Below are 27,960 nucleotides of genomic sequence, written 5' to 3' on the forward strand. Positions count from 1 at the left end.
AGTTTATCTAAAAATATATACAGGTTCAGTTGTAAGATGTTAACTAAAATTCTGTGACAAATATGCATTTTCTTAAATACCAAGAACATTAGAGAATTAATGCAGAGTCCTAAGGATAATCTAGTAGTCACTAAGTTTTTCTCAAGTCTTCACTTAAGATGCTGTTATTTCTAGCACAGGTAAGCAGGCACAGTCTTTCATACGATCAAACACTGGAATCTTTGATAGCTACCATAACAGCTGGCTTGCAAACAAGTAGCCAACCATTTTAAGAATGTTTTAAGTGAACAACGTGCAAACCCTAGGGATGGATAAACCCTCAGAATGCATTAACAACCATAGCAACTGCACAGGCTATTCTTCTGAAATGAGATCTCTCAAAGCAGCATAGTTCAAAATAAAAGATTTTAATTAAAATTGGCACAGGCACAATTTTCCCACCAATTTGTGTATGTCAAGCATTTAGTGACCATATCAACTTGAAAAAGTAATACAGAAAACCACATGCCATGTTTCATTAATTACAGAGCCTTCAACTCAGCAGACAATATCTCTGCTGACCACAGCCAGTTGACAGGGAAATGAATTTGCTGCTCATCTTCTGCTGTCTTCTATTCCTTGATTGCAGTTTAAGAATGTTTCATTTCACTTTTGGTTTTGTCACTTTTGCCTGTGGGGGTTTGGGCCTGCTGACCCTCCCCACTTGAAGAGGCAGCCTGCTGTTCTGCTTTCTGCTTTAACACTATCCAATCAAATGCATAGTCATATTGGTAATTCAGGCTCCTGAAAAGCCTGCGGAATAGCTGCCTCAGGTACTCGTAATCCGGGGCTTCCTCAAAGGACAGCCCGAGACAATGATTTAAGTACAAGGCAAATTCTACAGGAAATCCCTTACATAAAACATCAACAGGTGTGGTCATCTTCATTTCACTAATCTTTTCATATTTTTGCTTCATTGTTTCAGCCTTTAGGCCTTGCCATGGCAGGCTGGCTCTATTAAAATACATCAAAACATATCCTAATGATTCCATGTCATCTCGGCGACTCTGTTCCATACCAAGATGGGCACTGATGCTAGCACAAAAAGGAGTGCCAATGAAACTTTTACCGGATCTGTGGGTTATGTGTTCCCCTGTCCTGTTGTCTCTGTACTTCTTGGCCAAACCAAAATCAATAAGGAATAACTCCTTCCACTGCTGCCCAGTACCCATTAGGAAGTTTTCTGGTTTAATGTCTCTGTGTATAAGATTCTGGGTATGCACATATTCGATTCTACTGATCATCTGATCAGCTAACATAAGTACAGTTTTCATGGTGAACCTTCTCGAACAGAAATTGAAGAGATCTTCAAGGCTGGGTCCCAGAAGATCCATGACTAGGACATTATAGTCTGTTTCCTGACCATACCACCGTATCTGGGGGATGCCAACCCCACCTTGAAGGATATTATAGAGTTCCTTCTCATGTAACAACCTGGGCTGCCTGGCATTCTGCGATTCTAACTTTACTGCCACCTGCTCGTGGTTGGTGAGGTCTATCGCCAAATGAACTTGCCCAAAGGAGCCAGAACCGATCTCCCGTACCAGTTTGTATCTCCCTCCGACAAGGAACTCGGCCTTGGGTCCACTGCTGCTCGCCATCCTGAGAGACAAAGATGGGGTTGGGGTTAAGCTCTGACACCTCTAAGGGGACGATGGACGGCCCTAGGGCTCGTCCACGGAGCAAGGTTGTGAAGGCAGGTAGGAAACAGAAAACGCTGGCTGTTTCTCAGCGTTACAGGGCCCAGAATCGGCCAAGCGGAACCTGACCACCGCTACTGTCAGGTTTCTTTTCACCAGCCCACAGACCGTTGAGGGGGTTCTTACCGTTCGCAGGCTGAGCCTCTGGCTTCTGGCTTACCGTTAGCGGCCTCGCCTTCGCGGCGACTTCGGGGGCTGGTACAGGAGAGCCGTGAAGTTACGGCGGCGATACCGCTACCACCACTGCCGCCGGCTCCTGCCAGGAAGGACCCCTGGTCACTCCGCGGACGCTGCCATCTTGTTACAACGGCTGCAGCCAACACAAAATGCCCGGAGTTCCAGGAAGGCGCTTCGTGACGCAGAGAACTCTGGGAAAGGAATCACGGGCGCTCTTAGAACGTTCAAGACAGATTATCTGCAGAGCCTTTCAAAGGCATCAGCCTGTCCTAGAAAAACAGATCTACTCCACGTCCCCCATCTACTCAGGTCACACATCTGAGCAGCTGTGATGTGGGGTTTCCTCCTCCAATGTCCATGGGCCCTCTCCTTGCTCCAGCTCGATGACGACCTCTGGTTTGGGAACTTGGTTCCCTGTGAACAGGACATGATACAGGATTGGGTCCAGTTAATTGGGTTTCAGGGCCTTTCAACCACGCTTCTATTTGCTCTTCAGGAAAGTAATCCCATTTCCCTGGGAATAGAGTAATAATCACAGAAGTGTAAAAGGACTGAAGTATCTCGGGCAAATCAAAGATGACACCATTACACACTTCAGACGCCCCAGAGCATTCAGCAGCTGAGAATGGAAGCAGCGTCTCTGAGGCCCCTGGCAGGGCCACAGGGCAGCTGTGCTTACTCACCCACTGCGCACAGTTGGCTGTAGGTCTCCAGTGTCACATCCTGGTACAGGCACCTCTGTACAGGGTCCACGTGTGGCCACTCCTCCCTGCTCAAGTCCACAGGGACGTCCTCGAACGACCCCTGTTACAATACAGTCCCATTCAAGGTGACGTGGTCAGCACCGGGGGTTGGATGGAAGAGAACTAGGAAGTTAGTTGTCTTTAATGATTTTCTTCATGATATGCTATGCTTATTAAATACTTAGTTATACCTAACATTGTGCAGGGTAAAAATATCTAAAGCTGTTAATTTCTCCTATTCATCATGTGTTAAATTCAATCAGTAAATCATTATTCAGAAATTAAGATTAAATTAGCTTTTCTAAATCTTCTAGTTCTTTTAGGAAATACCTAGAATTCATTTCTTTCTTTGGCCAGGGCTGTGTGCTAATTCGCTTCAGTCCTGTCCGACTCTTTGTAACCCCATGAACTGGAGCCCGCCAGGCTCCTCTGTCCGTGAGATTCTCCAGGCAAGAAAACTGGAGTGGGTTGCCCTTTCCTTCTCTGGGGGACCTTCTTGACCCGGGGATGGAACTCGAGTCTCCAGCGTCGGCCGGAGGAATCTTTACCACTAGCGTCACCTGGGAAGGGTAGCTGAGACCTCAGCAAAAACACAGTTATTCCTATTTCTCCCACCTGTTTCTTTGAGGCAAGCTAGACTTTTTCTATCAAGCACCTACAAATTTCTCCAGCCTCCGCCTGCTGCCCAATTCCAAAGTCACTTCATGTCTTTTTAGCTGTTTCTTATAATAGAACTCCACTCCCAAGTACAGAAAGCCTGTTTCCTAGGACTCTTGTAACAAAGTATCACAAACCGTGTGGCTCAGAACAATAAGAATTTCTTGCCTTGCAGTTCTGAGGGCCAGAAGTCTAAAACCAAGGTGTCAACCAGGTCATGCTCTTGTTGAAGGTGCTAGGGAGGGATGTGTTCCATGCCCCTCTCCTGGTTTCTGGTGGCCTCAGGCGCCTCTTGTCCTATAGATGCATCACTCTGATCACACGGTCATCTACTCCTTGTGTGCCTCCACCCGGTCTCTCTTGTGTATTTGTGTGTCTCTGTGTCTGCACTTCCCTTTTTGGTAAGAATGCCAGGCATATTGGATTAGGGCCCACCTAACAACCTTGTTCTAGATTGATTACTTCTGGAAAGACCTGACAGGTTCCTGCTGTGAGCTGTGTGCTATGCCGGGATTCGTGGTCTCTGGAGGAGAGGAATTCGATCCAGGGCAAGAGACGAGGCTTCCCCACTGGAACCTTTTGGGTAACAGAATTTTATTAAAGTATAAGAGAGAGAGAGAGAGAAAGCTGCTGACACGGACATCAGAAAGGGGCAGAAAGAACGCCCCCTTGCTAGTTTCTGGCAAGGTGTTTTATGTCTGTTAGCAAGCTTATTAATCAGATAAGAGAGACACCTCAAGGCTGAGGGAGTTTCACCAGGCCCCTCTCCCACAATATGCATTTTTGAGATAGGATGGACCAAGGTGTGTCATCCCCCGGCCATAAAACAATTGACATGAATACTGGTTTCTTGAGCCATTATCAGCCCAAGGGTTGAGAAAAGAAAAAAAAAAGTAGTTAGTCTTAGGCAGAACCATTTTGAAGAAAGGCAGGTTCCAAAGCAAATACATGGCTTCATTAACATAGCTTAAGAAAAACTTTTCCGTAAGAAAAACATATTGGTTAGCTCAAGGCAGAACTAGGTGTCGTCAACACATATAGAGAAGAAAAAAAAACAAAACAAGTCTGCCATTTACAGCTTATTTTCTCCTGCCGCTCTGGGACTTCTGGCCTTCCTCCCTGTTACCGTCTCAGGCCCTATTTTTAATTAAGGTCACATTCAGAAATAGTGGGGGTTAGGACGTCAACATCTTTTCTTGGATGGACACAATTTTACTCATAACAGAGTCCTCAGGAAGGAGGAAACAGAGAGAACAGGCTCCATCTTGAAAGCAGGACTCCATCTTGGGCCGGACTGTGGACTTGGAGCTATATGCCCAGTATCTATGGAAACAACATACCAACTGGAAAACCAGGCCCCCCGGATGGAAGAGCCCCAGGGCTCGTACCTAGACTCTCTGTTGCCTGAAAGAATACCCTAATTATCTGTGTAACCGAATAGAATCATAAATTCTATTATGCTTATTGGGGTATGACCACAGGCCTATTGATAATTGTCCACTGTTAACTACCAAGGCTTAAGGCATATGAATCATGGGTTAACTTAGAGTGTATCTTTCCTTTCCTTTGTTCAGACTAGTTTCAGGGAATCTGGGGAGGTGGGTTTGGGCACGTACACTTAGGGTATATAAGGTTTTCAGAAAAACTGGTCAGGGTCCTTGGCTAAGAGGAGACTCTGCCTTGGGCCTGCCCGTGTAATAAACTGCACTCCACTATCTGCATTGTCCTTCTGAGTGAGTTTGTTTCCCAGAACGCGTGGCTACAACACTCATAGAGTCACAGGGTAGCTGTGCATACCCAGTGAGAGGGGGTGGCTGTCGTTTTCAGCATCACGTCCCGGTACAGGAACCTCTGAGCAGAGTCCAGGTGCTGCCACTCCCCTCTTCTGAAGTCCACGGTCATGCCCTCAAAGGACACTGACACCTGTAACAAACACCAAGGACACTGACACCTGTAAACACAGCCCCATTTGGGGTGACCAGGGCAGCACAGGGGGATGAGGGAAGGATAGGAAATTGTTTTTAGTGACTTTTACCATAATACCCATAGGCTATGCCTTTTAGAGGCCTGCTTACACGTAATGGATAGAATGAAAATATCTAGTCATAAATTTCTGCCATCCATTGTACAGAACAGTCTTTCATTTTTAAAAATAATACTTTTTATTTGCTATCTATTTTATACATAGTAGTGTGTATACCTGACTCAGTTTGCTGTAGAGCAGAAACGAACACAGCAGTGCAAACCAACTATACTCCAATAATAAATAAATAAACGGTGTGATTGCAAGGGGGGAAAATTATAATTTTGTCCAGGATTTGAAGTTTGTTCTACTTTGTTGCTCATGTTCATGGGAAATTTGTGTTTTATTCGCTTTTGAAGGAGGCATGTATACTTTATTAAAATTTACTTATTTATATATCTTTGGCTGCGCTGGGTCTTTGTTCCCGTGCATGGGCTTTCTCTAGTTGTGGCAAGCGGGGGCTACCATCTAGGTGTGGTGCGAGGGCGTCTCATTGCAGTGGCTTCTCTCATTGCAGAACACAGGCTCTGGAGCACACAGGCTTCAGTGGTTGGGGTGCACAGGCTCAGCAGTTTGGCTCCCGGGCTCTAGAGCGCAGCCTCAGTAGTTTTATCGCACAGGGTCACTTGAACGAGCGGCCCCTGCCTTGACGAGCGGGCTCTTAACCATCGGATCAGCAAGAAAACTCAGCATCTACACTTTTTTTTCTCAATTTACATAGCTCCCTCTACTGCTGCTTTCATTTAGTCTTCAAAAGTACCGGCATTTTCTCTTGACGCCTTCCTTCTGGGTCAATTTTAACTTGATTCCATACTTGTCGGAAAACGTACTCGGTCTGATTTCAACATATGGTCTGTCTAGAAGAATGTTTCATGTGTCCCCAGAAAAGAATGTATGTTCAGCCAAGGATGGGTGGTGCAGTGTTCTCTAATATGTAAGTCAACTTGATTGAGTGTTGTTGAAGCTTTATATCACTTTACTCCTTTGTCCTCTACTTGTTCAACCAGTTCTTCGTCGACTTTTTGGTGAAAATGGAAACAGAGATGTTAGAAATTTGTATTGCTATGCAAAGGAACTGGAATACACAAAGCAGGGATTAGCATGGAGGATTTCTATTATGTAATGTTAAGACTTACTGTACCGCTACAATAATTCAGACAGTGTGGTATGGATGTAAGTACAGACACATATTAATGAAACAGAATAGAGGGTCTAAAAAACGGATTTGCACACATATGGACAACTGTTTTATGAAAAAAGTGACAAAGTACTTGAATGGGGAAAAGGAAAGCCTGTTTTAAAAACTGTGCTGGAACAAATAGATAAACATTTTGGAGGAGAAAGCAAACCGTGATCCACACCACACACCATATACAAAAATTAACTTAAGTGTTCTCACCGCACACACAAACACACACACGCACACACAAAGTAACTCTGTGAGGTGAAGAATGTGCTGACGAACTTGACTGTGGTATGAAAACAGACATACAGATCAATGGGACAGATGAGAAAATCCAGAACTAAACCCACACATTGATGGTCAATTGATTTTTACCAAAGGAGCCAAGAATATGAAAAGGGAAAGGACAGTCTCTTCAGTTAATGGTTTGGCAAAACTGGACAGCCACATGCAATAGAATGAAACTGGAGCGCTCTCTTACACCACACATCAAACTTAACTGAAAATGGATTAAAGACTTGACCATAAGACCCCAAACCATACAACTTCTGATGAAATCAAACGTGGTAAGCTCCTAGACGTACCTGGTGGAGATAAATTATTGGATTTGACGCCAATATCAAAGGCAACAAAAGCAAAAATAAACGAGTGGGAATATACCAAACTAAAAAGTTTATGCACAGCAATTGAGACCTTCCACAAAATGAGAAGGCAGCTTACTGAATGGGAAAAATATTTGCAAATTGTATGTCTGATATGTGGTTAAAATCCAAAATATGTGGGGCTTCCCTGATGGTTCAGATGATAAAGAATCTGCCCGCAGTGCAGGACACCCTGCTTAGATCCCTGGGTCGGGAAGATCCCCTGGAGAAGGAAATGGATTTAAGGAAATAGAATTCAAATCCATAGATTTAAAATCTGTGCCTTGGGTTGACAACACTTCAACACACCAAGAGAGATAACCAGGCATTCTGTGCCATCTGGAGGGACGAATTAACAAGCATTGAATACCACTTCTGAAGTACGTTTGCCTAAAATTCGAATCTGTTTTGATCAAGCCTCTAAAATGATCAGTTCATATTAACGTAGGGACATGGGAACTATGAAATAACACCACAAGAATACAATTAGGAAATTCCAAAAGGTGGAGCATAGTTCCGGGCAAATGGCCCAGCTGCTTCAACAAAACCGTAGCCAGGGGTAGAGCCCATTATATCAGTTCCGGATTAAAAGGGACTTGAGAGATTATTGGGAGACTGTTCTCCACAAATGGAGAAGGCAATGGCACCCCACTCCAGTACTCTTGCCTGGAAAATCCCATGGACGGAGGAGCCTGGTAGGCTGCAGTCCATGGGGTCGCTAAGAGTCGGACACGACTGAGCAACTTCTCTTTCACTTTTCTCTTTCATGCATTGGAGAAGGAAATGGCAATCCACTCCAGTATTCTTGCCTGGAGACTCCCAGGGACGGCGGAGCCTGGTGGGCTGCCGTCTATGGGTTCGCACAGAGTCGGACACGACTGAAGCGACTTAGCATAGCATAGCATAGCACAGCATTCTCCACAAATCCCGTATTTCTGTATATCTTTCAAGCAGACCAAAGATTGCCTTTTTTCCAAACTATCTTTTTGAATATTTATATAGTGAACAGCCTCAAAAGATAGAGTCTCCCTCTCCAGAGCAAAGGGCAAGTTACACTGGAAATTATGCTCAAGACACTTCTTCCTCAAGGCAAGGATCAGGCAGGCTTACTAGCCTTTATGAAAGAGTCGACGCCCATAAGCTAGGGGTGCTTCTCCTATAATGGAACCTACTGCACACGCAGGATTTATCTGGCCTTCTGCAACACCCTGTGGGGACTGAGGCTTAGGGAACTCGTGGAAATGTTGATACTCTGGCTGCCACTAACGCTGTGAGTATTCAAGTCCTCTGTCTCTGACCCAGGAGGCTCATGTTTTCTACCAGCAGGCATAACACCATGGCCAGCTAGCTAACTTGTTAGCTTTCACGGAGGATAAAATAGTAGACACTATGCCTCAACTACGGAAGCCCGCACACCTAGAGCCTGTTTTGGCAACAAAAGTAGCCTCCACAGTAAGTCCGCACGCAACAACGAAGAGATGCCCCTGCTCGCTAGAACTGGAGCAAAGCCTACACGCCAACGAACACCCAGCACAGACAAAATTAATAAAATAAAAAATAAATAAATAAACGAACCCATACCTGCCAACATCTTGACTTTAGCCCAAGGGGAGCCATTTAGGACTTCAGAACCACAAGACTAACATTTTCTGTTGTTTTAAGCCAACGAGTTTATGGCAGTTTGTTACGGGAATGATAGAAAACGGACAGAGGCAAATTTAGGAGATTTGAGAGAAGTCTCTGGAATCAGTAGTGGAAATGTTGATCAAATTGTACGGTCAATAAACGGTCGTCCACTTTACTGCCAGTCAGTGAGGAGGAACTGAAGAAGTTATTGCATACGAAGTACCCTGAAGTAGGTTTAAAGACAGGCAATGGCACCCCAGTCCAGTACTCTTGCCTGGAAAATCCCATGGATGGAGGAGCCTGATAGGCTGCAGTCCGTGGGGTCGCTAAGAGTCAGACAGGACTGAGGACCTCACTTTCACTTTTCACTTTCATGCATTGGAGAAGGAAATGGCAACCCACTCCAGTGTTCTTGCCTGGAGAATCCCAGGGACGGGGAAGCCTGGTGGCCTGCCATCTATTGGGTCGCACAGAGTCAGACACGACTGAAGCGACTTAGCAGGAGCAGCAGCAGCCTCAACAGTGTTACAGTTAGTCTTAACTCTTCCAGGTAGGGGGCTTCCTCACCAAACTGTGGTCAGTCTCAAGTGTAACTTATTGTACACACTCTCAAGCCTCTTATTGCAACAACTAGTACAGGCATACCTCAGGGATATTGTGGGTATTCCAGACCACCGCAATAAAGTGAATATTGCAATAAAGCGAGACACAAATTTTTGGTTTCCCAATGCATGTAAAAGTAACCTTTATATGGTATTGTAGTCTACTAAGTGTTCAACAGCATTGTATCTTAAAAACAATGTAAATTAATTATTTAAAAACTTTATTCTTTAAGGGCTTCACAGGTGGCTGAATGATAAAGAATCCACCTGCCAGCAGAGGAGACGCAAGAGACGGTGTGTCGACCCCTGGGTCAGGAAGATCCTTTGGAGAAGGAAATGGTAACCCTCTCCAGTATTCTTGCCTGGAACATCGCATGTACAGAGGAGCCTGGCAGGTTACAGTTCACAGTGTTGCAAAGAGTCAAACACGACTGAGTGCAGCAGAGCACTTATGCCTAAATGAGGCTAACCATCATCTGAGTCTTAGGTGAGTCATAATCATTTTGCTGAAGGAAGGTCTTGCCTTGATGATGATGGCTACTGGTTGATCAGGATGGTTTTTGCTGAAGGTTGAGGTGGCTGTGGCAATTTCTTAAAATAAGACAGAAATGAAGTTTGCCTCACTGACTCTTCTTTTCACGAATGACTTCTCTGCAGCATCTGATATTCTTTTGTAAAATTTATTTTTGTATTGAAGGATAATTGCTTTACAGAATTTTGCTGTTTTCTGTGCTGACCTGCACTACCAAAAGAGTTCCTTAAGACAGAAGGCAAATGATGCCAGATGGAAATCTACATCTACACAAAGGAATGAAGAGCATCAAAAATGGTAACTACATGGGTAAATATAAATATTGTTCTCATTGTTTGGATCTCTTTAAAAGATCATCAACTGTTTAAAATTAGAATATCAATGAATCATGCCATTTATAACATACTCAAATTTAAATATATGACAACCATAGCACAAAACATGGGAAAGGACATGGAAGTATGTTGTTGTAAGGTTCTTGAATTATACATAAAATGGCATGATGTCAAGACGTTAAATTGTAATAAGCTAACGATATCAACACTATAAACCCTAAAGCAACCACTAAAATAAAACAAGGAAGTATTAAAGCTCTTAAACATAACAAAGAATACAAAATGGAATCATAAAAAATAATTAATTTAAAATAAGACAGAAATAAAGGGGGAAAGGACCAAGGAATTGATAGAACAAATAGAAAACAAATAGCCATATGGTAGATTTAAACACAACCGCATCTATAATCTTATTATATGTAAGTGGAAAACAGATTTTAAAGAGGGTAAAAAAAAGCAAGAAATCCACTTTAAATATAAAAGACAAGATTAGGTTAAAAGTAGAAGGATGGCAAAACATGTACTAGGCTTTGCCAGAGGGAAGGGATATTTAGGGAGTTTGGTATGGACATGTACACACGGTTCGATTTAAAATCAATAATCGGTAAGGGCCTACTGTAGAGCGCATGGAACTCTGCTCATTATGTGGCAGCTTGGATGGGAGGGGAGCTTGGGGGAGAATGGATACATGTATATGTATGGCTGAGTCCCTCCGCCTTTCACTTGAAACTATCACAAGATGGCTAATCAGCTATACCTCAATACAAAATAAAAAGGCTTTTTTAAAAAAACTTTGAAATTCCATACAAATTTTAGAATCATCTTAGTCAATTTCTACAAAAAAGCATAGTGTACCATGCTGGAGAAGGCAATGGCAACCCACTCCAGTACTCTTGCCTGGACAATCCATGGGTGGAGGAGCCTGGTAGGCTGCAGTCCATGGGGTCGCTAAGCATCGGACATGACTGAAGCGACTTAGCAGCAGCAGAAGCAGCAGCCAAATATAGAGGAGTTACATGCAACTGATCCAGGTTGGACACAGGCAAACCAGATGATGATGACGACGATGACAATGACAGAAAACACTCATAAGGTTCTTACTACACGCTATGTACTTAAATAGCTTTTAGGACATGCCAGGCACTGTTCTAAGTGACACAGAAGTATGTACACACATACAACAACAACAACCTGGTACATTAGCCAAGGATTTCTCTTGGGTATTTTCTAGAAGAGTTTCCTCATATGGTCTACATATGCTTTGATGAAGAAACCTAAAATGTTTCCAAAGAGATTGTACCAGTTTACACTCCCACCAGCAGTTTATGGACTCCTGATATGAGCTAATACATCAGCAACTATATGCACTGAGATGAGTATATGAGCTACTGATACAGACCCTTATCCTTGCTAACAGTTGTCACTGTCAGCCTTCTTAAGTTTAGCCATTCTGGTGGAGGTATGGCAGGATTACACTGTGGTTTCACTTTTGCATTTCCCTGATTTCCCTGAGTACCATCTCAGGTGTTACTAGCCATTTGGATTTCCTCCTTTGTTACACACCTATTCAAATAACCTCTCTGACTACAGGGTCATCTGCTTTTTCTTATTGTTCTGCTGTTCTTTATACATCCTGGGTACAAGTCCTCTGTTGTCTGTCTCTTCTTCCACTCTGCGGCTTGTGATTTTCTTTTCCATGGAAATAAGTTATCATAAAAGTCAGGAGAGTACCTGACTTTGGAAGTAGGGGAATTCTGGAATGCTAACTATGGACATTTTCTAGACCTACATAGTGAAAAATTACTGAGCTGTACATGTCTGTTTTGCACGCTTTTCTGGACATATGTTATATTTCACAACAAAAATATTTTTTTAAAAGATAGGCTGAATCTAGGACCCACTAACTCCATCCCTATGTATACGGTCAAGAGAGGGTGGACACACATACATGACATGAACAAAAATGTTCATGGCAGCATGGTTTATAACTCATTTTCTATTTTACCAAAAGATTTAAAATTACCAAAAACTGGTAAGAATTTGTCTTGTGGGCTACGTTTCCTGAACTAAAAAAAGAAAAAATAACAGGGTGCTCTCAACTGCTTTTACTTACATAAAGAAATTCATACAGAGAAAACTAACTTGGTTATACGTATTAAAGAGGGGTGAACAGCGAGTTCCCTGGTGGTCCAGTGGTTAAGACTCTATGATTCCACTCACTGCAGGGGTGTGGGTTCAGTCCCTGGTCAGGGGACTAAGATCCCACATGCCCCACCATGGTGCAGCCAAAAACTAAATAAAAATTAAAAATAAGGAGAAGTGAATAGACAGGAAAAAGATAAGAGAATTTAGACCGTATATAGCTTTTCATATTTTAAAATTTTATATATATTTAAAATTTTTATTTTTGAGCCATCTGACTGTATTATCATTTAAAAATTAAATTTAAAAACTATTACTAATATAAGAGTGATAAGATACTAAACAAAAATTCTGAAAAGAAAAAGAGTTATTTAAAACAAAATCATGGGCTTCCCTGGTGGCTCAGTGGTCAATTCGCCTGCCATTGCAGGAGACATGGGTTCAAACCCTGGTCCAGGAAGATTCCACATGCCACAAAGCAACCAAGCCCATACGCCACAACTATTGAGCCTGTGCTCTAGAGCCCAGGAACCGCGGCTACTGAAGCCCATGTGCCCTAGAGCCCCTCCTCCACAGCAAGAGAAGCCCCTGCAATGACAAGGCCGAGCACTGCAAGTAGAGAGTAGCCCCTACTCACTGGAACTAGAGAAAGCCCTCATGGAGCAACAAAGACCCAACACAGCCTAAACAAATAAATAAATAAAATTATATATAAAAAACGTATGTACAGTTGTTATCCTAACAGATGCCATCCTGGGCCTCCTCACTGACCCTGCCTAGGGCTGTACCATGTAGTAAGTCTCTTCTCTGTCACCAAGGGCTTTGTATTAATAGTTAATAGATATTTCTTTTTTTTTAATAGATATTTCTTAATGATTATTAGATCTTGTGGCCTCGAGGCTCTATTAGTCTTTAAATAATAACGAAGACCTTCACTGAGGTATTCCCAGTGCCCATAGGACTAGTTGCCCATTCATAAATCTTGACTTAGGAATGAACTTGCTGTTTCCAAGCACGTACCCACCCCCCAGACCCTAGGTTAACTGTGAAATTGTCCCAATCGTCCCTCAGCTGTGTAGGAGGCAGCTGTGAATGCTTCTGGTTCATCGGCCCCCTGATCTCACCCTGTGAGTCAGTTACCTATAACAATCAACTGATCCATTGATTATATGGAGTTGCCTGCCTCATTTTTCAGTCTCAAGATACCATTCCAGTATCTTGAGTATCCCTCCATCTTCCAAAAATATAGAACAGCATTAATGAGAGACACAGAAGATGATTTGGGAGATAAAGTCTTTTAAAAAAAACTTCTAGGAAGGAGAACGAAAGTGAAAGAAATGGAAATCGGTAGAGCAAAGAATTTAAAATACGGAGGATCAACAACTGAAATAAGAGATTTTTTGAAAAGCAGAAAAAAATGTGTGTATGAGTGGGAAAAGGACTAGACTGGAAACAGGTTTGTAAAATTCTACACAAAAATGATTTCCAACCTAGAATTCTACACTCAGCCAAAAAGATAAATTTATTATCAGGGTCAAATAAACATACTTCCATGGTATGTATTACTTTTTTATTTCTGTAAATGTATTTATACAATTATATAGATTACATAAATACATTTTACATGACATTTTCAGATATGCAAAGCTTCATAAAGTTCTCCTGTCATGCATCCATTTTCAAGGATATACTGAAGGAAGTACCCTGCCCTCCAAATTAGGGGGTAAACCAAGAAAGAGGAAGACACAGGATCTAGGAAACAGGAAGGAAAAAAAACAGGATTCTCAGGGAAGGGAATCTGATACAAGACAGAAGTAAAAAGGATTTCCTGATAGATGGTGGACAGAAGACACCAAAGTCATAGCTGTGTGTGAAGGCGAGAGAGCAACCAGACCAGCCTTCAGCAAGTCCAGGAGAGATTTTTTTCAAAGAGAAGACACTGATACCCAGAGTTGAGATAGCACTCCCCGCTATTACTTGCTGTGTTAACTTGGGTCAGATAGTTTTTCTCTATGCCCCAGTTTCCCCTTGGAGAAGGAAATGGCAATCCACTTCAGCATTCTTGCCTGGAAAATTTCATGGACAGGGGAGCCTGGGGGGGCTATAGTCCATGGGGCTGCAAAGAGTTGGATACGACTCAGCAACTAAACAACAAACAACAACAGTTTCCCCTTCTATAAAATGAGAATAACAATGGTACCTACTTCTCCAGATTGTAACGAAGATGAGTTAGTAGATATAGTGTGTGTGTAACAGTGCTGGGCTCATAGTAAACACGGTATGAGTGTTTATAAGTAATGTCACTATGTGTGTGTCCGACTCTTTGCAACCCCATGGACTGTAGCCCACCCGGCTCCTCTGTCCGTGGCATTCTCAAGGCAAGAATACTGGAGTGGGTTGCCAGTCCCTTCTCCAGGGGCTCTTCCCGACCGAGGAATTGAACCTGAGTCTCACATTGCAGGTAGATTCTTTAACTGAATATACAGAGAGGAGATTTAAATACCTAGAAAGAATTTGGAGTTGAATTATTGATATGTATACAGTAAAGCAAAGAAATGATCAATCCATTAATTCCAGGGAGAAGTAAAAGTTGTGAAGAAATAGTAAGCAGGGATACCACACAACTCAACTAGAAACAGTCACAATAATAAACACGACAGATCTAATCAGAACAGTGATAGGTAGAGGCAAATGTGCATATGAGTGGAGGTGCGTGGAAAAGCTAAATCTCTACCTTACACAGTGGAAAGTCAGTAGATAATGTTCAAAACTAAAAAGAAATCCATTAAAAAGTTTAAGAGAGCTTGCTTCTAGAGAGCTGGAATCTGGGAGAAACAAAGCAGCGAAGAGTCATTGTTTTAAGAAGACTTTGACAACTATTTGGCACCTTTTGTCACTTATAGATAAACTAGAAACTAATTTCAAATTACAAAGTGGCAAAAAATATTCACAGAAATACTGGGTTAACCAAAAAGTTCATTTGGGTTTTTTCCATAACATCGTACAGAAAACCCCAAACAAACTTTTTGGCCAACCCAATATATAAGAATGATAGAAGGTTATTAACCTTACTCTTTAAAAAAAACTCTGTAAAAATCCGTAAGCTAATATAAATAAATCAACAATGGACAGAAGGAAATTCATATAAATAAATAAGCAATAAAAATCCCCTGATTATGTTGCCTGATTTAAAAAAAAAAAGTCATACAAATTAAAATACTGAGATATTATCTTTCATTCTGGAGAATTTCTGTCCCTGGGTGCCTCTTCCTACTCCTTACCTCACAGGAATTGTCACATCCCCCTGTAGTCAGGGTCAGAGACGGCCCAGCAGCACTCCGATTGCCTGGCATCTTTCTGCTGGGCTTTACCCGCAGGTTCTCTTGCTGACAACCCTGCTCTTCCCAGGAACCCGAGGTCAGGTGGGCACCTGTGGACTTAACCACAGCTGCTGATGCTGGATATGGAAGATCCTGCAGCCTTCACCACAGGGTCTGTCCCAAGGGCTAAGCAGAGATTCCAAGAAACCTGGAAAGACAGTGTTCATGTGGTCAGTTATTCTGCATTCACCCCACAAGTGCTTCCTGAGAACACCAAAGTATTGTTTATGGCACTGAATACTGTGGAGTAGACAGTCACATCAACCTATTCAACCTATTGACATCAACCTATTCAAGTCATTCATCAAAAGGGAATATGAGTGTGACCATGAGACTCAGACTAAAATTAACAAAAGCTTCATTTCTAGCTCTGTCATCCTTTAGCTGTTGGAATATGAAAATGTTTCTTCAGGTTTTCTTTTCGCCAAAACAAATCAAAAATATTTATTTCAAGGGACTGTGAGAATTAAATGAGTTGATGTTTTTAAGCAACTCAGCAACAGACTGGCCCAGATAAATACTTAATTCATATCAGCAAGTATGGTTATTACAAGGAATCATATAATATGCAGAAAGAAGTATCTCATTTAATGTGCACATCAATCACATTATTTGTGTACTGCTGTAATTATTATTATCTCACAGTATGCATATAGAGGAGAAGGCAATGGAAACCCACTCCAGTATTCTTGCCTAGAGAATCCCGTGGACAGAGGAGCCTGGTGGGCTTCCATGGGGTCGCACAGAATCAGACACGACTGAAGCGCCTTAGCATGCATGCATGCATTGGAGAAGGAAATGGCAACCCACTCCAGTATTCTTGCCTGGAAAACCCCAGGGACACAGGAGCCCGGTGGGCTGCCGTCTATGGGGTCGCACAGAGTTGGACACGACTGAAGTGGCTTAGAAGCAGCAGCAGCATGCATGCAGAAACAGAGGTTTAGTGATGTTAAATTGAAGTCAGTCTACCTGGCTTCAAAGTTCACATTCTCAGTGGTGTACCACATGGTACCTTATATGTGGGAGGTCAAAATAAACATGGTTCTATTATTAAATAGATGTTGAAAACATGATTATAATTTGGAAAAAAATGTTAAGTAAAGTTTCTTAAGACAGAAGATATATGCCATAAGGAAATTATTAACAGTCTGGGACTAAAATTTTTAATTGCCACAAAAACATCCAGAGGTAAAAACTGTTTCTCCTGTTGAGGGAACTAGGGAGGGGAAGTTGTCTCTGTCCAAGCTGAGATACAATCTCATTATGATCAACTAATCCAGGCACTACAGATTTAGTCGTTCTTGTTGGCGAAGGGTAAATATCACATAAACTGAGGAGGAACTTAAGACAAGAGAAGTTAAGAAATGAGATGAAAAAGAAACAGGAAAGCATACAAAATAAAAAGCAAAATAAAATTAAAAGTATGAATAGGTTAAAGTTTCAACATGTAAAGATGACGTTGTTTCAGAGAAAGAGAGAATATGCTTTCCTTTCTTCTGCCTATAGAACTTTTTACAAAATTCTATCAAATAACTTGGCCACAAAAAAAAACCTGGTAGATGTCTGAATGTTGGGAATGGACAGGCTGCATCCTTGATTATAGTATAAGATGTTCAATATCATAATGCCTTAGGAAATGCAATCAAAACCAAAAATGTTCTATTCATTAGCAAACCATTTCATATACATTAGGATGGCTAAAAAAAAAAAAAAGACAGTAACTAATGTTGGTGAGATGTGAATAAATCTGAGCTCTCAGACATTACTGGTAAAACTTTAAAATGGTACAGCCACTCTGAAAAATAGGTTGGCAGTTCCTCAAAAGGCTACCCATATAGAGTCATCGTATGACCCAGCAGTTCTACTCCTAGTATCTACCAAGAGAAACGAAAGCCCATGTCCACTCCAAAACTTGTGCACAAATATTCACAGCAGTATTATTCATAGTAGCCAAAAAGTGGAAACCATTTAAATGTCGACCAACTGATGAACAGATAAACAAAATTTGGTGTGTGCATACAATGGAGTATTATTTGGCAATAAAAAAAAAGTACCGAGGAGGAGCTAAGATGGCAGAGGAACAGGACGGGGAGAACACTTTCTCCCCCACAAATTCATCAAAAGAACATTTAAACGCCGAGTAAATTCCACAAAACAACTTCTGAATGCCGGCAGAGGACATCAGGCACCCAGAATAGAAACCCATTGTCTTCGAAAGGAGTGGAGAAACTTTTCATCTTTAACCTAGATGTTTTATCAATGGTGCTGTATAGAAGGAGAAATTTTGAGACTACTGTAAAAATAAGACCGATAACTGGAAGCAAGAGGCTTAAGTCCAAACCCTGACTCCAGGGAACATTAACTGACAGGAGCTCATCAAATGCCTCCATACCTACACTGAAACCAAGCACCACACAAGGGCCAACAAGTTCCAGGGCAAGACATACCAAGCAAATTCTCCAGCAACACAGGAACACAGCCCTGAGCTCCAATATACAGGCTGCCCAAAGTCACCCCCAAACCATAGACATCTCATAACTCATTACTGGACACTTCATTGCACTCCAGAGAGAAGAAATCCAGAGCAGAACACTGACCAGAACACCGACACAAGCTTTCCTAACCAAGAAACCCTGACAAGCCACCTGTACAAACCCACACACAGTGAGGAAATGCCACAATAAAGAGAACTCCACAAACTGCCAGAATACAGAAGGGACACCCCAAACTCAGCAATTTAAACAAGATGAAGAGACAGAGGAATACCCAGCAGGTAAAGGAACAGGATAAATGCCCACCAAACCAAACAAAAGGGGAAGAGAAAGGGAATCTACCTGATAAAGAATTCCGAATAATGATAGTGAAATTGATCCAAAATCTTGACATCAAAATGGAATCACAGATAAATAGCCTGGAGACAAGGATTGAGAAGATGCGAGAAAGGTTTAACAAGGACCTAGAAGAAATAAAAAAGAGTCAATATATAGTGAATAATGCAATAAATGAGATCAAAAACACTCTGGAGGCAATAAAGAGTAGAATAACAGAGGCAGAAGATAGGATTAGTGAATTAGAAGATAGAATGGTAGAAATAAATGAATCAGAGAGGAAAAAAGAAAAACGAATTAAAAGAAATGAGGACAATCTCAGAGACCTCCAGGACAATATTAAACGCTACAACATTCGAATCATAGGGGTCCCAGAAGAAGAAGACAAAAAGAAAGACCATGAGAAAATACTTGAGGAGATAATAGTTGAAAACTTCCCTAAAATGGGGAAGGACATAATCCCTCAAGTCCAAGAAACCCAGAGAGCCCCAAACAGGATAAACCCAAGGCGAAACACCCCAAGACACATATTAATCAAATTAACAAAGATCAAACACAAAGAACAAATATTAAAAGCAGCAAGGGAAAAACAACAAATAACACACAAGGGGATTCCCATAAGGATAACAGCTGATCTTTCAATAGAAACTCTCCAAGCCAGGAGGGGATGGCAAGACACACTTAAAGTGATGAAAGAAAAGAACCTGCAGCCCAGATTATTGTACCCAGCAAGGATCTCATTCAAATATGAAGGAGAAATCAAAAGCTTTACAGACAAGCAAAAGCTGAGAGAATTCAGCACCACAAAACCAGCTCTCCAACAAATACTAAAGGATCTTCTCTAGACAGGAAACACAAAAAGGGTGTATAAATTCGAACCCAAAACAATAAAGTAAATGGCAACAGGATCATACTTATCAATAATTACCTTGAACGTAAATGGGTTGAATGCCCCAACCAAAAGACAAAGACTGGCTGAATGGATACAAAAACAAGACCCCTACATATGTTGTCTACAGGAGACCCACCTCAAAACAGAGGACACATACAGACTGAAAGTGAAGGGCTGGAAAAAGATTTTCCATGCAAACAGGGACCAAAAGAAAGCAGGAGTAGCAATACTCATATCAGATAAAATAGACTTTAAAACAAAGGCTGTGACAAGAGACAAAGAATGACACTACATAATGATCAAAGGATCAATCCAAGAAGAAGATATAACAATTGTAAATATATATGCACCCAACACGGGAGCACCACAGTATGGAAGACAAATGCTAACAAGTATGAAAGGAGAAATTAACAGTAACACAATAATAGTGGGAGACTTTAATACCCCACTCACACCTATGGATAGATCAACTAAACAGAACATTAACAAGGAAACACAAACTTTAAACGATACAATAGACCAGTTAGACCTCATTGATATCTATAGGACATTTCACACCAAAACAAGGAATTTCACCTTTTTCTCAAGTGCACACGGAACCTTCTCCAGGATGGATCACATCCTGGGCCATAAATCTAGCCTTGGTAAATTCAGAAAAATTGAAATCATTCCAAGCATCTTTTCTGACCACAATGCAGTAAGATTAGATCTCAATTACAGGAGAAAAACTATTAAAAATTCCAACATATGGAGGCTGAACAACACGCTGCTGAATAACCAACAAATCACAGAAGAAATCAAAAAAGAAATCAAAATTTGCATAGAAACCAATGAAAATGAAAACACAACAACCCAAAGCCTGTGGGACACTGTAAAAGCAGTCCTAAGGGGAAAGTTCATAGCAATACAGGCATACCTCAAGAAACAAGAAAAAAGTCAAATAAATAATCTAACTCTACACCTAAAGCAACTAGAAAAGGAAGAAATGAAGAACCCCAGGGTTAGTAGAAGGAAAGAAATCTTAAAAATTAGGGCAGAAATAAATGCAAAAGAAACAAAAGAGACCATAGCAGAAATCGACAAAGCCAAAAGCTGGTTCTTTGAAAGGATAAATAAATTGACAAACCATCAGCCAGACTCATCAAGAAACAAAGGGAGAAAAATCAAATCAATAAAATCAGAAATGAAACTGGAGAGATCACAACGAGACAACACAGAAATACAAAAGATCATAAGAGACTACTATCAACAATTATACGGCAATAAAATGGACAACGTGGAAGAAATGGACAAATTCTTAGAAAAGTACAACTTTCCAAAACTGGACCAGGAAGAAATAAAAAATCTTAACAGACCCATCACAAGCACGGAAATGGAAACTGTAATCAGAAATCTTCCAGCAAACAAAAGCCCAGGTCCAGATGGCTTCACAGCTGAATTCTACCAAAAATGTAGAGAAGAGCTAACACCTATCCTACGCAAACTCTTCCAGAAAATCGCAGAGGAAGGGAAACTTCCAAACTCATTCTAGGAGGCCACCATCACCCTAATACCAAAACCTGACAAAGATGCCACAAAAAAAGAAAACTACAGGCCAATATCACTGATGAACATAGACGCAAAAATCCTTAACAAAATTCTAGCAATCAGAATCCAACAACACATTAAAAAGATCATACACCATGACCAAGTGGGCTTTATCCCAGGGATGCAAGGATTCTTCGATATCCGCAAATCAATCAGTGTAATACACCACATGAACAAATTGAAAAATAAAAACCATATGATTATCTCAACAGATGCAGAGAAAGCCTTTGACAAAATTCAACATCCATTTATGATCAAAACTCTCCAGAAAGTAGGAATAGAAGGAAAATACCTCAACATAATAAAAGCTACAGATGACAAACCCACAGCAAACATTATCCTCAATGGTGAAAAATTGAAAGCATTTCCCCTAAAGTCAGGAACAAGACAAAGGTGCCCACTTTCACCATTACTGTTCAACATAGTTTTGGACGTTTTGGCCACAGCAATCAGAGCAGAAAAAGAAATAAAAGGAATCCAAATTGGAAAAGAAGAAGTAAAACTCTCACTGTTTACAGATGACATGATCCTCTACATAGAAAACCCTAAAGACTCCACCAGAAAATTACTAGAACTAATCAATGAATATGGTAAAGTTGCAGGATATAAAATCAACACACAGAAGTCCCTTACATCCCTATACACTAATCATGAGAAAACAGAAAGAGAAATTAAGGAAACAATTCCATTCACCATTGCAACGGAAAGAATAAAATACTTAGGAATATATCTACCTAAAGAAACTAAAGACCTATATATAGAAAACTATAAAACACTGGCGAAAGAAATCAAAGAGGACACGAATAGATGGAGAAATATACCATGTTCATGGATTGGAAGAATCAGTATAGTGAAAATGAGTATACTACCCAAAGCAATTTATAGATTCGATGCAATCCCTATCAGGCTACCAACGGTATTCTTCACAGAGCTAGAACAAATAATTTCACAATTTGTATGGAAATACAAAAAACCTCGATTAGCCAAAGCTATCTTGAGAAAGAAGAATGGAACTGGAAGAATCCATCTGCCTGACTTCAGGCTCTACTACAAAGCCACAGTCATCAAGACAGTATGGTACTGGCACAGAGACAGAAATACCGATCAATGGAACAAAATAGAAAGCCCAGAGATAAATCCACGCACATATGGACACCTTATCTTTGACAAAGGAGGCAAGAATATACAATGGATTAAAGACAATCTCTTTAACAAGTGGTGCTGGGAAAACTGGTCCACCACTTGTAAAAGAATGAAACTAGAGCACTTTCTAACACCATACACAAAAATAAACTCAAAATGGATTAAAGATCTAAACCTAAGACCAGAAACTATAAAACTCCTAGAGGAGAACATAGGCAAAACACTCTCTGACATACATCACAGCAGGATCCTCTGTGACCCACCTCCCAGAATACTGGAAATAAAAGCAAAAATAAACAAATGGGACCTAATTAAACTTAAAACCTTCTGCACAACAAAGGAAACTATAAGCAAGGTGAAAAGATAGCCTTCAGAATGGCAGAAAATAAGAGCAAATGAAGCAACAGACAAACAACTAATCTCAAAAATATACAAGCAACTCCTACAGCTCAATTCCAGAAAAATAAATGACCCAATCAAAAAATGGGCCAAAGAACTAAACAGACATTTCTCCAAAGAAGACATGCAGATGGCTAACAAACACATGAAAAGATACTCAACATCCCTCATTATCAGAGAAATGCAAATCAAAACCACTATGAGGTACCATTTCACGCCAGACAGAATGGCTGCGATCCAAAAGTCTACGAGCAATAAATGCTGGAGAGGGTGTGGAGAAAAGGGAACCCTCTTACACTGTTGGTGGGAATGCAAACTAGTACAGCCACTATGGAGAACAGTGTGGAGATTCCTTAAAAAACTGGAACTAGAACTGCCTTATGATCCAGCAATCCCACTGCTGGGCATACACACTGAGGAAACCAGAAGGGAAAGAGACACGTGTACCCCAATGTTCATCGCAGCACTGTTTATAATAGCCAGGACATGGAAGCAACCTAGATGTCCATCAGCAGATGAATGGATAAGAAAGCTGTGGTACATATACACAATGGAGTATCACTCAGCCATTAAAAAGAATACATTTGCATCAGTTCTAATGAGGTGGATGAAACTGGAGCCTATTATACAGAGTGAAGTAAGCCAGAAAGAAAAACACCAATACGGTATACTAACGCATATATATGGAATTTAGAAAGATGGTAACAACAACCCTGTATACGAGACAGCAAAAGAGACATGGATGTACAGAACAGTCTTTTGGACTCTGTGGGAGAGGGAGAGGGTGGGATGATTTGGGAGAATGGCATTGAAATATGTAGAATATCATATATGAAACGGAAAAAAATAAAGAAGTACCACCAATATATGCTATAACATAAATGAACCTTGAAATCATTATCTTAAGGGAAAGAAGCCAGTCACAAAAGACCACATATTTTATGATTCCATATATATGAAATGTCCAGAATGGGCAAACACATGAGACAGAAAACTGATTAGAAGTTTCCTAGGGCTGGGGATATAGGGTGGCATGAACAATGAATGTCTGCTAATGCATGAAAAGTTTCTTTCTGGGGTATTGAAAACGTTCTAAAATTATACTGTGCTGTTGACTGAACAATTCTGTGAATGTACTAAACATCACTGAACCGTACACTTTAAATTGATGAATTTTAAGGTATTGAATATATAGACATGTCTCTTTTATATAACTAAATCAATCAATCTGCTTTAAAAGAAAGCGAAAGTCGCTCAGTCGTGTCCAACTCTTTGCGACCACATGGACTAGACAGTCCTTGGAATTCTCCAGGCCAGAATACTGAAGCGGGTAGCCTTTCCCTTCTCCAAGGGATCTCCCCAACCCAGGGATCGAACCCAGGTCTCCCACATTGCAGGCAGATTCTTTACCCGCTGAGCCACAAGGGAAAAAGAAAAAAGAAAAAGAACACTTTCCTAAATAACCCAGGATCAAAGTCAGAAATCAATACAAAAGCTACCAAATTTTTACCAGAAGTCATGGAACATGCTAAAGTTGTATACGGAGTGAAATGTATATATTTAAATGGCTTTATTTTTAATTAAAAATAAATATAACAGGTGCAGATGGAGTCACCTGGAGCTTGAGCAGCTGCACGGGGGTATCAAAGACCATGCCCATGGACAAACTAAGGGCAGAAGTCCAGGAATGTATTCCAGAGAGCCAGCCAAAAAACTTTAAGGTAAAGAATACAGCAAAACCAGGTACCACTAATTTAAAGAAAATAAATATTGTGAAAGATGAAAAATCTAATAGAGTGGAAAAATCTGTAGGTATACAAAAGGAACTTGCACATTTCTCAAAAGGTTTTTATCTTTAATCTCTATAGAAACCGCTGATTTTTCAGCAGTGTCATAAAAATGAACCAGTTAACAGTGGTGAAGCTACAAGATTAATGGCTCAGCTGGAATACCCTGGTGATGTCTGAAATTGCCCCCAAAGACCAACCAAGTAAATATACAAATAAATAGAACAAAAAAGAGATACATGTGTCTTTTTCAACCCTGGTTTCCTCAGGGTATATGAGGTGGATGAACCCAGAACCTATTATAGAGAGTGAAGTGAGTCAGCAAGAGAAAGATAAATACCATATTCTAATGCACAGAATCTAGAAAAATGGTTCTGAAGAATTTACTTACAGGGCAACAATGGAGAAACAGACATAGAGAGCAGACTTATGGACATGGGGAGAGGGGAGGAGAGGGTGAGATGTGTGGAAAGAGTAACATGGAAACTTAACATTACCATATGTAAAATAGATAGCCAACGGGAATTTGCTGTATGGCTCAGGAAACTCAAACAGGGGCTCGGTATCAACCTAGAGGGGTGGGATGGGGAGGGAGATGGGAGGGAGGGTCAAAAGGGAGGGGATATATGCATTCCTATGGCTGATTCATGTTGAGGTTTGACAGAAAACAAAATTCTGTAAAGCAATTACCTTTCAATAAAATAATAAATAAAAAAATGAACAAGAACAAAAGAGAGCTAAGTATTCACTCTAAAACATCAGAAGTAGAAAAAAAAAACAAAAACAAAATTAAGCAACCCCCCCCAAAAGGAAAACAGTAATCAAGAAAAACCTTAAATAAATCAAATGCATATAATAGGAGTTTAAAGAAAACAAAGAGCTGGTCCTTTAAAACGACCAATGTCACAGATAACTCCCTAGCAAATGAGATAAAGAAGAGTTTAAAAACATATATATTCTCACACACACACACATGCACACATATACAGAGAGAGAAGACAGAATGAGAATCATTCCCAGATAAGGCAGTGTTTCAAAGTAGTTATTGTAGGATATTATGCATAACTGTATAGCAACATATTTTATATTGATGTGAAACAGGTGCTTACCTAGCAAAATTTAAATTAACAAAGTTAATACAGGAAAATACAGATAGAAGAGAATAATGAATGTGGAAGAGACCAGGGGGAAACATGACATAACAACAAATACAAATAGAAAGACTCAAAGTTAAAAAGAAAAGGCACGGTCCACAGACCTCAGGGCCTAAGGAACAACTGTGGTGAGTTCCCTGGGTTTCCTTTTCCCTCGAGTGTATCACAAACAGGCCACTAGAGAAGCTTATAACGCAGAACCATCAGTAGGCACAGACAACAAAGCTCTAAGAAAAGCCTGCATCAAAAGACCAAGAAAAGAGTCTAAAGAGTCCTGACTGAACACATCCATCCTACTCCAGCCAAACACGAATAGAATACACATTCTCTTCAAGCACCTGTGTGACACTCTCCAGGGTCATAAAACAAAACTTAACAAACGGGAATCATACAGCTTATGTTCTCTGATTATAATAGCATCAAACTAGAAATCAGTAACAGGTAACAGGAAAGCCGCCAAACTTTGGAAATTAAACAATACAATTAAATAATCCATGGATCAAAGAGGAAGTCTCAGGGGAAATTAAAAAGTAATGAATAAAAGTGAAAATACAACATATCACAATTTGGGATGCAGATAAAGCAGTGTTGAAAGGTAAATTTATAATCCTAAATGTTTATATTAGAAAAGAATTAAGGTATTAATCAATAAGGTAAGCTTCCAACACAAGATACTAGAAAAAGAAGAGCAAAGAAAACCCAAAGCAATCAGAAGGAAGCAAGTAATAAATGTAAGAGTGGAAATCAATAAAATTGAAAACAGAGAAAGATCAATGAAACTAAAAGCTGGTGTGTTGAAAAGACAATGAAATTCGTAATCCTCTAGCAAGACTGACAAAGATAAAAAGAGAGAAGACACAAATTACCAATATCAGAAATGAAACAGTAGATATAACTATAGATTCTGTAGTCATTGAAAGTAAGGGAATATTACACACCACTTTATGCACATAAATTCAATAACTTGGATGAAATAGTCCAGTTTTCTCACAAAACATAGACTCCTACAATTTACCCACTATTAAATATGTAGGTCCTCTGAACAGACACTAAACAGATAACCTGAATAGTTCCTTAACTATTGCAGAAATTGAAGCCATACTCAAAAGCTTCCAAAAGGAAATTTCCAGGCCCAGATGGTTTCACTGGAGAATTCTACTGAACATTAAAAGAAAACATATCATCTACATAATCTCTTCCAGAAAAGAGAAGAGGAGAGAACACTTCCTAACTCATTTATTGAGATCTGTATTATCCTAATACTAAAACCAAAGACAGGACCAAAAAAGAAAACTACACACCAATGTCTGTCACAAACTTGGACACAAAAATCCTCAAAAAAAGCATTAATTAATAATTCTTGCAATATAAAAAAAAGAATTATACACCACAAGCAAGTGAAGTTTATTCCAGGAATGTAAGGCTGGTTCAATATTCAAAAATCAATAAGGGGATTCCCCCATATTAACAAGCTAAAGAAGAAAAATCATATAAATTCATACAGTATTGACAAAATTCAACATACTTTCACGATAAAAGCAGACACATTGACAAATAGAACGTAACTAAGAATCTAGAAATAGCTGCACAAAAGTATGGCAAATTTATTTTTGACAAAGGTACAAAAGGAGTCAGTGGAGGAACTGCAGTCTTTTTAACAAACGGTGCTTAAGTAATCGAACATTCAAATATATGCACCTCGATCTAAGACTAACCGCTTCCTACAAAACAACTCAAACTGGATCATGGACAGCGGAAGAAGAAATGAATAAAATCATTATCACAGTGAAGACTTAATCTCTCCTTTCTCTGTAAGAGAATAAGCAAACCAAAAAGTACAAATTTTGTACAACACAAATGACAGCTAAACAATTAAATATTATTTTCGAATTATACATGGAACATTTATTAAAAAGTCACCAAAGACTAGGCCATGAGTCCCCTCAGATTTCAAGAAATGAGCTTCATGCAGACATTTTTCTAACCAAAGAAAACTTAGAAGTCTAGTAAAAAGATAAACTTCTGTAAAATGAAAGCGCACTTCTAAATAATTCATGGACCCCCCCCCCCAAAAAAAAAATCAACTCTTGGAAAACACTTAGAATATAATGCACCAAGCCCTGTGGGTCTCAGAGTGAACTTGAAGACCTTAACATTGATATGAGAAAAGAGGAAAGCCTGAAAAATAAAAGGCGAATCATCCAACTATATCCAGACAACCGATTCCAACACTGACCAGACAGAATTCCCCAACACTCACCCTCCCTGGGTCCCCTTTACCTTCACACGGCTCCGGCACAGAGCAACGGGATCCTCTTCACAACAACTAGTAAACCTCGGCAGAAAACTGCAGCCGCTTCCGGTCACCACCCCTAGCACCGCCCCTTCTC

At 40.4% G+C, this 27,960-nt stretch overlaps 1 protein-coding gene across 10 annotated transcripts; it reads right to left on the minus strand.

The window, feature by feature from the left end:
• Positions 1-28: 28 nt before the first annotated feature.
• On the minus strand, positions 29-27,960 carry LOC129638799 (casein kinase I). 10 transcript variants are annotated; one of them, XM_055563488.1, is made up of 7 exons: positions 27,851-27,948; positions 18,615-18,736; positions 15,682-15,928; positions 5,114-5,239; positions 2,600-2,720; positions 1,900-2,107; positions 29-1,641 (listed from the first exon to the last, which is right to left on the minus strand). In XM_055563488.1, exon 7 carries the CDS (start codon positions 1,638-1,640, stop codon positions 630-632), a length of 1,011 nt encoding a protein of 336 aa, XP_055419463.1. In that variant the 5' UTR covers position 1,641; positions 1,900-2,107; positions 2,600-2,720; positions 5,114-5,239; positions 15,682-15,928; positions 18,615-18,736; positions 27,851-27,948; the 3' UTR covers positions 29-629. The 10 variants fall into 10 exon arrangements, 8 of the variants coding, with proteins under 8 accessions (XP_055419463.1, XP_055419462.1, XP_055419464.1 ...); XM_055563487.1 differs by having other exon boundaries at positions 1,900-2,430; XM_055563489.1 differs by having other exon boundaries at positions 1,900-2,720; positions 18,615-18,691; positions 27,851-27,906.

This window comes from Bubalus kerabau, chromosome X (assembly GCF_029407905.1).
Source record: "Bubalus kerabau isolate K-KA32 ecotype Philippines breed swamp buffalo chromosome X, PCC_UOA_SB_1v2, whole genome shotgun sequence".
NCBI classification, from domain to species: Eukaryota; Metazoa; Chordata; class Mammalia; order Artiodactyla; family Bovidae; genus Bubalus; species Bubalus kerabau.